At 34.6% G+C, this 14029-nt stretch overlaps 1 protein-coding gene across 1 annotated transcript in view; it reads left to right on the plus strand.

Annotated features, from left to right (window-relative positions):
* The window catches only part of PHIP (pleckstrin homology domain interacting protein), a 75347-nt gene that overhangs the window by 46246 nt on the left and 15072 nt on the right, over positions 1-14029 (plus strand). The window contains exons 19-26 of the mRNA XM_015821736.1: positions 666-897; positions 3377-3496; positions 6203-6310; positions 9299-9423; positions 10714-10796; positions 12166-12277; positions 12469-12530; positions 13577-13732. Coding sequence (XP_015677222.1) covers positions 666-897; positions 3377-3496; positions 6203-6310; positions 9299-9423; positions 10714-10796; positions 12166-12277; positions 12469-12530; positions 13577-13732 — 998 coding nt within the window. The remainder of the gene's footprint in view (positions 1-665; positions 898-3376; positions 3497-6202; positions 6311-9298; positions 9424-10713; positions 10797-12165; positions 12278-12468; positions 12531-13576; positions 13733-14029) is intronic.

Here is a 14029-nt window from a genome sequence, read left to right on the forward strand (position 1 = left end):
GATTTTAGTGGAAACACTAGAAGCTACCTATTAAATAGCAATATTTGGATCTTGCACAAAGGTTCATGGAATTTTGCTAGTGGCTCTTTTTCTTTTAATTTTTTTACATTTTTTTTGTCAAACAGCAGACCTGAACACATTCTTTAGAGAAAAACATCTCCTCTACTATATTACAGCCTGCTTTTTCACATTCATCTTTTTTTTTTTTAATATATTGTCATATAATTTAAACATTTTTTGTGCTGGTCCATGACCATAATAAAGATTGAATGAAAAAATGTTTTCTTTCTGACAATACTGACTTCAAAATTCCCTTCTTGGGAGTAGAGAAGTAATAAATAATTAAAGCATCTGATGAGTTAAGAGTATCAAATTAACATTTTATTATTAGGTAATTCTTGTTATGATTATTTTAGTTCTGGCCCACCTGGTTTATGCTTACAATTACAGTTTATGGTTCTGTATGAAGTTGCAAGTAACATTTGTTCAGTGCTTTTCATCTAAATGCATTCTAATTCCAGAAGAATTATGACAAAAATTATTTGTTTCATCCTAGTATGCCTAGCTAGTTTTTCAGTATTGAAAACCGATAGGGTTTTTTTATGTATATTAAATTTGCACATCAGTGCATATATATATGTATTGATTCATTATTTCACTTCTAGTGATTATTCTAGTGATTACTCAGACTGGACAGCAGATGCTGGAATTAATTTGCAACCACCAAAGAAAGTTCCTAAAATTAAGACCAAGAAAGTAGAGAGCAGTTCAGAAGATGAAGAAGGTCCTGAAAAACAGAGACAAAAACAAATCAGAAAAGAAAGGAAAAAAGGTATTGAAGATAAAGATGGTCCATCATCTCCAAAGAAAAGGAAACCGAAAGAAAGGAAGCAAAAGGTTGTACTAGAATTATAAAATACTAATTTAAAATGCTTCTTATCAGTAATGCTTATTTCTCACTAATGTAAATACAAATGAATTATACTTTTAATTATCCAAATAGCTAATATATTAAAATTACAAGTTAAGAGGTGTACATTTTGCAAGATTTTTGATTCAAAGTTTGCCTATAAGGAAAATGAATGGGGTTTGTTAATATACCCTCTTATTCTGTTCATGAAATAGCAAAGTTCCTTCATATATCTCTTCCCCATCTTACCAAAGTATGAATGGCTAACAGTGAATGAGTCTGTTAGTGCTTGGACTGGAAAAAAACAATGAGCACTTTGTTCAAATGCAAGGTGCAGGGGTGAAGGACAAATTTCTTCCTACTATTTCTCTTTGTTCAGGTCAAGTTGAATGTGAGCATTAGTGCACAACATAGGTTAATTATTCTAGCTTCAGAATTTTTTGTTATAAGAATGTACATTATTAAAATGCAAAAAATAGAGCTCACAATTAATCTGAACAAACCTGTAAACAGCATTTAAGAAATATAGGAGAGTGGTTTTACAGTAATAAAGAATAAAAAATGGAAGCAGCAACATGGCTCAGCCAATTATATTGACCACTTGGAAGCATGCAGAAACCATGAGCCTGGTTTCATCCTATTTGGGATTTGTCAGTTGTGGGTAAAGCAGCTGTTGCTGTATGGAGTTCAAACCCTTTACTAGAATGGACCTTTATAATTTAGATAATTAAATGGTGCATTAGGTTTTAGGAGCTATGTAGTTCCTGGCACTCAACAGGAAAAGTTATATAGAATTCATCATAGGTTTTGTACAGTTCATCTTCCTTTAAGATCTCAGAGCAGAGAGATACAGATATTTTGTCATGCTCCCATGTGCGCCTGCGTGCACACAAACACACATTCAGACCTTCTTAATGTTGCAGGGAAATGTATCTATTTTTAGTACAGGTACATCTTCTGTGGTGTTTTCAGTTACCGGTATATTGACCACCAAGAGGCAGGCTCCATTGACCAGTTAAGTGGTTAAGCCAAAATTAACACAGAAATAACAGTTCCCTATGAACCCCCCTGCTAAGATGAGATTTGGGATGTACTTATATTGTTCCATATTGCATGGTTTTCTGTATAACAAGAAAGATAAGAAAGCATCTGTCCTTTCCCCCATCTTGGCTGGCCCACATGAGGTCAGTTGAAAATTAAAAATCAAATGTAGGAAAGCGCAGCACAAGGGGCGGGAGAAGAAGATGAGTTGGATCTGATTCTGAGCAATTGCTGCGGGCTCCTTCAGTCGGCTGGTGGCCATGAGAGGGCGAGAAAAGAAAGCACTTTTCTGCACTTCCACAGAACTTGTCCCTCTCCTGGAGCAGCCTGAGGAGGCGATTGTCACATGAAGAGATAGGGCTCGGCTGAAGCGTAGCTTTTTAGTCTATTGGGCAGAGTTCAAGTTCCTCATGTGGCCTTTGGGGAAATTAATTGCCAACCCCTGCTTTTGACATTTTTTTAAAAAAAAAATGGCCTTGAATTGATGAAAACAAGTTAAAACTCCTGAATGTTAAAATATCCATCCAGCCAAGCCATTTCTATCTAACTCTTAGAAGTCTTTACAGATTCCAACAGTTTAGAACTCTAAATATTTCGATCCAGCATTTTCTTCTATCATCTTGAAACACATAAATATTTTATGTTTTAATTAATTCATTATGTTTTAATTTGTCCAGTAACTGGAATTCTCGGAGCAGGTTAAAACATTATTTAAAATTTTATGAATATTTTTAAAAAGTAAAATCAGTAAAATAATACATTAGTAAGAACATAGCTAGTAAATTATTCTATATTTCATTTTTAATCAGTCTAGAAAATATTTAGTCAGTCTGTCATGGGGGACAACATTCTAAATTCAGTCACCAGAATTGCTTGTGTTTCTGCATTCACTATTACATATGTGAAAAGGACAGCTATTTCCACAACTTTGGGGTATCCCTAGTCCCAAATGCAAATGTCTAGAATATTAGGAACCCAGGTGGGAAATACAATTCTTTCAAGGTGAACTCTGTCCTTTTTATAGGAAAAAGGAATTAATAAATGCTATATTAGTCAATTAACGTGAAGCATGCTGACATTTTTATCAAATACCTATACTAAGTTCAAATGTGATGGGCATGTTTATTTATTTTGCTAATAGAAAATTGATGGTGATGGTTTAATATTACTGAGCCTCATGCATACCTTCCTTCTTATTCTAATATGGCTGTAAGGAAATTATTAAAAATCTTTATTTTCATTTTTGACATGATGTAGCTGATAATTGTATTGGAAAAGGAAAGAGAAATTGCATATGTGAGGTTTGTTCCTGTATTGCTAAAACTGAATTCAAATGCTTTTGAGAACAGCTAAGCTTAAGCAAAATCTTAAAATTAAATAACAAGTTCTAGAGTTTAATTTAGATATATGTGCATATTTCTTTAGAGGTTGGCTATGGGAGTGCTAACTGAAAATGGCTTGACATTAGAAGAGTGGCTTCCTTCAGTATGGATTACAGATCCTGTTCCTCGACGATGCCCTTTTGTACCACAAATGGGGGATGAGGTACTTGTTCTTTCATTTTTATGCATGCCTTTGCTTGCACTTTCATGTTCAGTTTATTGAAGTGCCAATTAAAAATCTCTTCCTCTGTCAATTACTTTTGAAATAAGGCAGAATTCTGATGGCTGTTTTAAAATAAAAAATTATCAAGTTGTTTGTACAAAGGCTTATGCTATTCTTGGAATACAGGAGTCATGAATTAATGCTACTGTTAACATATTAGCTTAATTCATTTTGTGCTCTCATTTGGAGAGGAAACTAGGTATTTGTTCCTTATACCTTCAGCTTAATTTAGGTTTTTCTATTTCTTTTACATCTCTATTTTCCTTCCTTATTTTCCTCAAAAACAAGCTGTTTTATCCCTCATTTCATTCTACAACTTTTTTTTGCCTTTTTTGTCTGTTGGATGGTCCCAGGGAGCATCTCTCCCACAAACACTGGATAGAAAAGTAGAGTAAGAATTATAGAATTATATTTGGGTTGGCATCATGACCTGTGAGCAAGGAAACTTAGGTTCAAGTCCACTCTCAGCTGAGTGACCTGGATCAGTCCCAGTCTCTAAGCTGGAACTACACAACATTGCTGTTGTGGAGAAAATGAAGAGAAATCTCAGAATGAACTACCTTGAGTTTCTTGTGAAAAAGTGGGCTATAAGTTAAAGAATTATGAATGAGAAGAATTGCCAAGAAGGCGGTGGTAGCCTTTTGTATTCCTCCAAAGAGACTGCCATGAGTTGTCTTTCTGTTGAATGTAAGAAATAGTAGGGAGCCATAGGCAATCATTACTAAATCTGGTAATTTCAGTTGAGATGGTGACCTGGGAGTGACTTAGTTCACATATCCTAGGCCTCTTCCATTGGTTAGGCAAGACTCTGCACCTTTGAAAAGTGAGTCCCTTTTTGATAACTCACCATAACATTAATGATATTGAGAAATGGCAGTGTTCCAAGTTTAAAACACAAATTTAGTTAATTATACCAGCCACTGGAGACTTCCAATGAACATGGCCGACTGACCTGTCTAGGAGGAATTTCTTCCAGACAGAAGCTTCTTCAACTATTAATGAGGAACTGCGTTCCCTTTTGTTTTTAAGATGTATGAAGTATCTTTGATGGTAAAATATAAGGACAGAAAGCTGTGACTCTATTTTATTGCCTTTAAATAATCTATAGCTTTGGATTGTTTTGTTGTGAGTGGCTTAAACGTTCTGATTTTTATGAATTCTAATTGGTCAGGAAGCATTAACTGATTTATAAAATATCTACTCTTTGACCACAAGAGGGAGCTAAGAAGTTTAAAAGTGTTTTTAAAGAAAAGTTTAGTGTTTTAAAATGGATGCTTAAAAAGTGTTTTTCCCTTTAAGGTTAAAGAATCTGAAAGAATAGAGTGAATGTTGTTAATATAAATGATAATAGTCTATAAAGATTAATAAGTGTAAAAAGAAATATTACTTTCCATGGCAAGGAAAAAAATTAGAGATGGTTAAATTAATTGCCTTATCCAAAGAAGAGAATATATCTAATTTGGTTTTTAGTTGGAAATTGCTTCTGGATTTTGCGCTTGTGATGGGGAAAAAAATATGAAACTTTGATTTTGGTTTTGCTGATTAGATAGGTTTGTTGTTATGGAAATGGCTAGTATACAGTATATTACTATGTAAAAATAAAAAAAATTGAGGCTGTGATATCTTCTACTGTGCTAAAAAGAGTCTGAAGTCAACACTATTTTTATTTTCCTTTGCATTTTACATTCTGATAAACTAATAAATATTTTTAAAATTATACCAGCCACCAAATAGCACAGAAGAGCCTTATAGGCCCCATTTGATTTTCTTCAGCTTTTCAGGGCATTTGTAACAATAAATTTCTAATGCAGCATTGGATTTTCAAGCCTCTCTGGTTTTGGCTAAGTATTTCAAAGAAGCTGTTCTCATTTCTGAATGTTCTTTATTCTGAGGCGGATTTGGTTAAAAGATATAATGCCTTCTAAGGGGTTCCAAAACAGGGCATACTGTATATGTTTCTTTATCTTTCTACCTATTTGTTATATTCTCTTCCTAGAAAGGACTTAATTTGAAACCTTTCTGAAAGGAATCAGAAATCTAACTGGCTGGATTGTCACTGTCTGTTAGAAACAGTAGCAACATAAATAACCCCAGATATACAGTTCCCAGGTCTGCTTCATAAAACAACATCAATGTTTTTACCTTTACTGTCAAAGTTTACCTGAATATTTATAATTAAAAATGCTGCAAAATTCTGTCTTACGATGGAAAAAGAATGATGGAAGTTTTCATAACCATTCCAATAGCCAAATTGTTAGGAGAATGATAGACTGAACCCAAAGTTTCTTTGAGATTTAAGTAAGAAATACATAAATTCAGCTTGAAATAAGATACGTAAGTGTCTTATGAATCATTAAATTTTGCTAGAGACGTATTCCATTTTTTACATGGTTACATAACAACTCACATCTGATGCCTTACAGACTAAACAAGAAGAAAGTTACATTTTGCTGTCTGAAATAAATGACCCTTTAGGACAGGTAACCCCTCACAAACTGTTAGATCCAAAAGCTGATACTTCACAACACATATTCATATCAGTGCTAATGACTCGTTATACTTCCTTTGTATTTGTTGAATCACTTGTTGGGTTCTTTTATATGTACAGATATTTCCTGCATTAACTGTGATACTTAATTTCTGAAGGTTTACTACTTCCGGCAAGGTCATGAAGCATATGTTCTAATGGCAAAGAAAAACAAAATATATAGCATTAATCCTAAAAAACAACCATGGCATAAGATGGAGTTACGGGTATGTCTCCTCCTTGCTCTTTCTGTTTTACATTCTGTTTTACATTGTATATGTAAATTTGAGATCTTATAGATTCTTACTTGGAATAAATCCTTCTGAACTAAGAGAACAGAAGGGTACCCTATATAGTTTCAGCTTTTAAATCTAGCTATATGTGTATTTCTACATACAGTCCATTGCATTTAATGGTAATTATTTTATCATATTTGAAAGGTCAAAACAGTAAGATAGTAGGCCCATTTACAAGTGTAAAAGAGTTACAAATCATCCTCATTTAATGACCACTTTCAATGGCCATTCTTGCAACAGTACTTAACAAGTGGCAGTTATGACTGGACCTTGTACTTACCATCCCTGTGGTTATGGGATTGCAATTTCCAACCTTTCCTGCTGGCTTCCCACAAGCCAGCAGGAAGTTAGGCGTTGTGGTCATAATGAGGTCCTCATTTAAGGTTCTGCATGATCCTTATTAAATGATGGCAACAAGCAGCCTGCCAAATTGCAGAAATAAAAGATACAGATTATTTTAGGAACATTTTTCAAAACTGTTACTTAGAAACTGTATAGAGGCTATTTGTTTCCTATGTACTTTCTTATGCAAGCACTAATTAAAAAGAATGTGAGAAAAGATTAGTGTTCTATTCGATTATATTCTCCAGGGCTGCCAGATAGACAGATAGAAAATGAATTTCAGTCACACTGCTAATATAATTTGGCATGCCTTGCTATATATTACTGAAGCATTGCAAACAGTCACCAACATCTGTCGTAGATGTATTTACAGTTGGGGCTTGGGAGGGGGAATATATTACTGACTGGCTGCTAAAAAACCCCAAAGGCTACAATTTCTGTTTGGTGGATGAGAATATTAGCGGGGGGAGCGGGACAATTAGTGTTGCTATCCAAAAGAGAACCCTTTCCTATTTACCTGCAGTTATGTGTAATAAAACTTTTAACTGCACAAAAAGGAGCTAAGTTTAAGTCGTGGACTGACTGTTCTTAGTGAAGGATATTTTTTTAAAAAAATAGCTGAAATCTGAAAGGGTAAAGAACTTCAGAAAAAGGCCACATAAGTTCAAACATGACAATGTAGCAAAATGCAACATGGACTACATTAAAATGTACATAAGCAGTGTACATGCTATATACCGGTAGAAGTTTTGTCCAACGTAGCCTCCGTTCTGTATGTGCAGCATCTGATGTTCACGTGTGTGGTCTCACACTTGTCAAGTAAGCAAGTATTCCTTGAGCAGGTGATAAGTAGAATTCCATAGAATTTCGAAATTGGACAAGCTTAACTTGGCTTTTAATGATCATCTGGCTCCTCTTTATACATGTGGAGAACTGGATCTTGTACTGAAATCAAGCCTCTCCCTTAATTAATAGATTATAATTTGGTTCTATTACTAGCATCGTGTCTCTTGTCTATTTTCAGGCATGGCTGGTTTGAGTGGGGTTTTTTTTTAATAGAATATTAGGTTGGAGACTCCCAGCTGGTCTTAAACTGAAAAAGAGTGGGTTGAAACGGGAAAGTTTCTATTTAAAACTATAGGTCAGGGGTGTCAAACTGCCGGTCCACGGGCCGATTTCATCATACCGGAGCCGTGCCCACCCCATTGCCGGCAATGGCAAAAAAGCTCCGATACGTGACGTCGCGAGTTTGACATGTCTGCTATAGGTGGATATGTGTGTGATTGTGCTTTGTGATTATGTATAATTGTGCATGTATGTATCATAAGGCAGTGCTATCAGCACCAGTTACATGTGCAACCTAAATAGAAGAATTAATTTCCCTAAATAACCAGGCAGCCCTTATTTAGAGGGGAAGTTTTCTGGCAGGAGGGAAATGTTATTTTAAAATTCAAAAGGGAGCAAAGTTGAAAAGCAAAAGGATGGGATAGAGTGGTGAATTTTTTGTTCTAGTCATACACTGCCCTGCATTGTTTTAAAACCAGATCAAAAAAGAAACCATACTTGAAGTAAAAAGTATTGGGGTTGCCTCAGTTGGGTAAAAACATATATTTAGCAGTGCTAATAGTCAGAGCACCACCACTGAGTCCAATCAAGTTTTGAGTCCCTTGCAGAATTCCTATTTACTCTCTGAAGTCTTTCACCCACAGCTTTCATATCTAGAATGGCTCCCTCAATACCTCATGCAAAATGGTTTGCTGACTCAAACTTATTCATTCAGCCTAAGCCAATGACAATTCACCGTGGCTGACTCGCCATGGCTAACTTGCTGCAGGACAACTCGTCACAGCCAACTCGCCACAGGACAACTCGTTGCTGGACAAAAATTATACTAATATTAAAGAAATGGTGAAATAGAATCATTAGAAAAGGATGCAAAAGGAGGGGCAGCAATTTTTTTTAAAATTTATTTTAAATAATTAAATAGAATTGTTAAATTGTTCCGCAGAGAGTTGTCCCCTGGCAAGTTGGCTGTGGCAAGTTGACCGTGGTGAATTGGCCGTGGCGAGTTGTCCCATTCCCAAGCCAAGGAGCATGCTGTCCTGGCTTAGGTAGAAAGACAGAAAAGATTATGCTCCAGTTTTTAGACTGAAGACAGCACTGCAGTTAGATCCCCTGGAATACCATTGAATGCTTATAATGAGTATATTTGGTCTCATTTTTTAAAAAGTGTTTCATCCTAAGCCTGAAAAAAATTGCATATGCTTAGAAGGAAGCTATTCATGGATTGTTCTGCTTCAGTTTATATTATGTATAAGTACCATTTTCTGTCTGATTAGGTTTTGAGCAAAGTACAGTGAAGATNGAAGATATCATACACAGTGATCAGCAGCCTCTTAGTAAGAGATGATAGAACGTACTGTTTACCAGCTGCTCTCGCTCTATTAGTTGTTTGGTTTTTCTGTTTAATTCAGAGGTGTAAGTTACACAAACCTCTCTTCTTTCTCTCCCCCCCTTCTTTTTTTCCCACCTGAAAAGCATGGTAAATTACTATCAATATTTTTATTTTTGTTTAAGGAACAAGAGTTAATGAAAATAGTTGGAATAAAATACGAAGTTGGATTGCCTACACTTTGCTGCCTTAAACTTGCTTTTCTTGACCCTGATACGGGTAAATTGACTGGAGGATCATTTACAATGAAGTAAGAAAAATCCATGATCATATATATACAATTTTATTTATATGTCTCCCTGTCTCTTTCTCTCTTATCCCCTCTCCCACATATACAGCTTTGCAACATATTTTATGTATATACAAAATAAAACATGTTTCTAAAATTAATATCACTTAATAAGCTTAAATAGTAAATTTGGTGTAGATTTGGAGATTTGATAATATCTGATTACACAAGGAGAGTTTCCATTTCTCTGTTTTTCTCCCCCCCCCCATCCCCCAATGCATTTCAACCCTCCAGGATAGATTTGGAAGACAGACTGGGAAGAGAATCTGATCTCTCTATGACAGCTAAACGTTACTGAGTTTATTTTATTATCTACTTAAGTTAACAACATGATGCCCAAAATACTCCTAAATGGTTCCAGATACTCTTACATTTAATAAAAATATTTTTATTTTTATTTAAAATGCTGAAGCCTTGTATAATCTCCGATGAGATTACTGAAATCTTTTGAGGGCTCTGGGGGATCATTTTGGGGAACAGCAGACAGCACCTAAAAATGTTGCCAGTCCCTCAGTTTAGCATAGACAGAATTGGATACAGGCAATTAATGTTTGATGATAGAAATGTAATTGAGAGCATTTTTTATTAAAGCAAATGTCTGAAATGTGCTTTAAGAAACTTCATTTGATTGTAATTATTATGCCTATCTCCCAATACAGAGGGATCTCTCAGCAGAATACATTTCTGTTCTTCCTGCCCTCAATATTCCTGCTTTGGGGGATGAAAATATCTGAAAAGACAGAATTTTCCAGTCTTGCATGACTAAAGGGCCACTTGTACAACATTAAATTTCACCTACAGAACTTTTCCCTAATAGTGGAACATTTTTATGTTGAACATGTATAACTGAGGATAGAATTATAAAAATAGCTGGCTTGAGAACTCAGGTTTGTGACTGATCAGGGAAAGGATAATAGGCATAAAAAGCCATTATTCTTATCTAGGCTTGATATCTATAGACAAGAAATTCTTTCTGGAAAAAAAACTGGCTACTAGCCAAATTCTGGATGAGAAATGATAGATGGTAAAAACTTAGCTATAGTTTTTCCTTTCATTCCCCACCCCCCAAAAAACGACAGATGTAGCTGCTTTTTCACTGAACTTTGCTATCAAACATATACTTTAGTGTCTAGTTTAAAAAATGGAAATTAGTTGAGATTGTTCCACTATTTCTTGATATGTCTTGCATTGAATGGATGAGTTCTTCAAAGTAACACGTTTTTCATACCATTTCATTTTGATTATGTCTAGATATCATGATATGCCAGATGTGATAGATTTCCTAGTCTTAAGACAGCAGTTTGATGATGCAAAGCACAGAAGATGGAATATAGGTAGGTGCTCTAGAATACATTTAGTGGTTTCATGGTCAAAATTCCCTATGATTTCAATAGAATCTATGATAATTACTTACCCTTTTGTATGTGTTTGGAACCTCACACTCTTCCATGTGTTAGAAGTTTGGACAACAATATTAAAAATCCTTGCTATTTTGAGAAATGCTTGCCATAAGAATTTTCATTATATTCTCAAGTGAATAATATTTTTGTTTCCATTTATAGTTCTTAAATTAGAAATAGCAGGCTGTTGCCATACATATACATAGTGGAACAACCTGCCTCCAGAAGTTGTGAATGCTCCAACACTGGAAGTTTCTAAGAAGAGACTGGACAGCCATTTGTCTGAAATGGTATAGGGTTTCCTGCCTGAGCAGGGGGTTGGATTAGAAGACCTCCAAGGTCCCTTCCAACTCTATTATTATTATTATTATTATTATTATTATTATTATTATTATTATTATTATTATTATTATTATTATTATTATTATTATTATTATTATTATTATTATTATTATTATTATTATTATTATAATATCTGGAATAAGTAGTATAAATGTTTAATATTTTCAGATATAAAATTTATAACATTCAGATTTACTGTCATTGGAAACCTCACTTGGCTTTCTTCTTTCTTCTTAATCCTTTACTCTCTCTCATACTGGAAAGTCACCCAGCCAGTTAAAAAAATGCTTTTTAAAATTAATTCCATAAGGGTTTTGATCTTTTAACCCGTGCACAGCATGGGACTAGATTATTTGAGGGACTGCCGCTTCCCTATTACATCTACCCATTCCATCAGTTTGAGCAGGACAAGTATCCTGTTTACTAAGAGGTTCCATCTAGGATCTGGATGGTGTGCCTTTTCTGCTATGGCCTCCACCCTTTGGAACATCAACTTCGCCCTATCTCTATTATTCTTTTGGAAAAATCTTATGTGGTTTCTTCATGAATAGTTCCCAGTGTTCAATTTAGTTTACAATTTTCCTTTGAGTTGGTTTTATCTTTATTTATATTTCATAGCTGGTAGAAGCCACAAACATACAAAATGACACTAATGCATAATTCACGTTGCACAATAGTGTCATGGCATAGGCACAATTAGCCTCACTCCCAGAGACATTCTGTGCTTAGAAAATTTTCCTTGCCTGTCGAAATAATATTTCTGGCCCAACTCAATTTACCTTTATAGAACATTTGACAAGCTACTTGTTATAGAACATTTGAATTTTTAATTGTATGTATCTTTGCTTGAAAGACTGCCGGTATTTTACCTCTTCTTATTCATGCAATTGTTGTCAAATTACTATTAAAATAGTAATACATATAGAAATGGTTAATTATATAGTTTGGTGTACCTGTGCAGGCGATCGATTTAGATCAGTAATTGATGATGCATGGTGGTTCGGAACAATAGAAAGTCAAGAACCTCTTCAGCCTGATTATCCTGACAGCTTGTTTCAGTGCTACAATGTCTGGTTAGTATGTTTGTAAATACAGCAATATTTAATTGCTCTGGTTTTTAAAATTCAAGTGCATTTAACTGTAAACTGGTTAATGCCATTATAGTATTTGATATTTACTGTTTAAAATTGGGAAAATGTATTATCAATAAATATATAGATAAATAATATTGTCCAAAATGTTTTTTTATCTTTTCTTTTTGAAGTTGGGACAATGGAGATACTGAGAAAATGAGCCCATGGGATATGGAGCCTATACCAAACAATGGTATGTGCCTATTTTCTCCTAGATGTACAGAAAGAGGATACAGAACTTAATGTGTGCAGATGTGATAATCTGGAAAGCTGATTTTGCTTTAAAAGAAAAGAGAAGTAGTTTTGGTTAATGAAATGATTAATTTCATTTTGTTTAATGCTTCTGGTTTTCAGGACCGTTGGGTTTTATTGGGCCAAAGTATTGTGAACTCTTTAGAAGCGGTAGGAAGAAAATAATAATTTCAATTATTAAGCCCCTTTTTTGTTTGTTTAGATTAGCATTAGTCGTAAATTGCCTAAAAGGTGTGAAAACCCACACATAAAGAGGTTGGGCTTATTAGTTAAGCCAAAAATTCTGGTCCTGTATTATTTTTATCTTCATAATATCATGTGATTAGACTCCCCAATTTTGTTGCTGGAGAATAACAATTCTTATGCTGCTATCAGGATAGTCTTTTTAGTCCAGAACTATGAGCGAAGTTAGCCATCTATCTTGGCAAAATATGCTAAGTGAAACAGAGAAACCTGTTCATAAATGGATTACTAATTAAAACAATTCCTACATTTTTATAGAAAGAGTCTATAATTCAGTACCTCATGTATAGAAGTGTGGGAACAGTTGCTATAAAGGAACAGTGATTCATTATAACTTTTAAATAATACTTTGCATTATTTCATGTTGGGAAATGTTACTATTCTCTTTCCTAACTACGTTTCTTTTTTTTGTCTGCTGTTGTTATGTATTGGGCTATTAAAGAATCTCTTTTAGTCAGAAATGATGAACTGAATTTGGCCTAAAGAACAAATCCAGCTGCTGTGGGCCATAGGAGTAGGATAACAACTTTGAATGTCATTTAAATTTCAATCCTTGATATTTAGTTCTCTAGAGAAGTCACAGGGAGTCATTGCTCCCCATTTTCTCTAGAGAGCAACTGGATTTGCATGTACCTTTTACATGCATAGGGAAAGTGTACTGGAGAAATCTAATACAAGAGGAATTTTCCCCACCAGGTAAGTTGTTTTGCATTAATAATTATTATACCTAATGCTTTATTTCAGCTGTATTTCCAGAGGAACTTGGAACTAGCGTTCCTTTAACTGATACTGAAAGCAGATCGTTAATATACAAACCTCTGGATGGAGAATGGGGTTCCAGAACTCGTGATGATGAATGTGAAAGAATAATTTCAGGGATAAATCAACTGATGACTTTAGGTAATAATTTTACTTAAAGCAATGCACACAAATACACCACACATACCAGCTCTCTAAATAAAAGTTTCAATACAAACATTTTCAAATCAAATTTAACTCCTGCTAACTTTCATAAAGATATCCATATAGTTTTCTTGGCATGATAAAGAAATGGTTTGCAATTGCCTTCTTCCAAGGTCTAGATTGCATCCTAATCTAACCCTCATCCCTGGAAGTTTGTCCCATCCAATACTAACCATAATCAACTGGGCTGAACCTTGCAGATCACCGAGATTGGCTGCATACGGCCACCTCGGT

Source organism: Protobothrops mucrosquamatus, unplaced genomic scaffold, assembly GCF_001527695.2.
Source record: "Protobothrops mucrosquamatus isolate PMUCROS unplaced genomic scaffold, P.Mucros_1.0 scaffold1394, whole genome shotgun sequence".
Lineage (NCBI taxonomy): Eukaryota > Metazoa > Chordata > Lepidosauria > Squamata > Viperidae > Protobothrops > Protobothrops mucrosquamatus.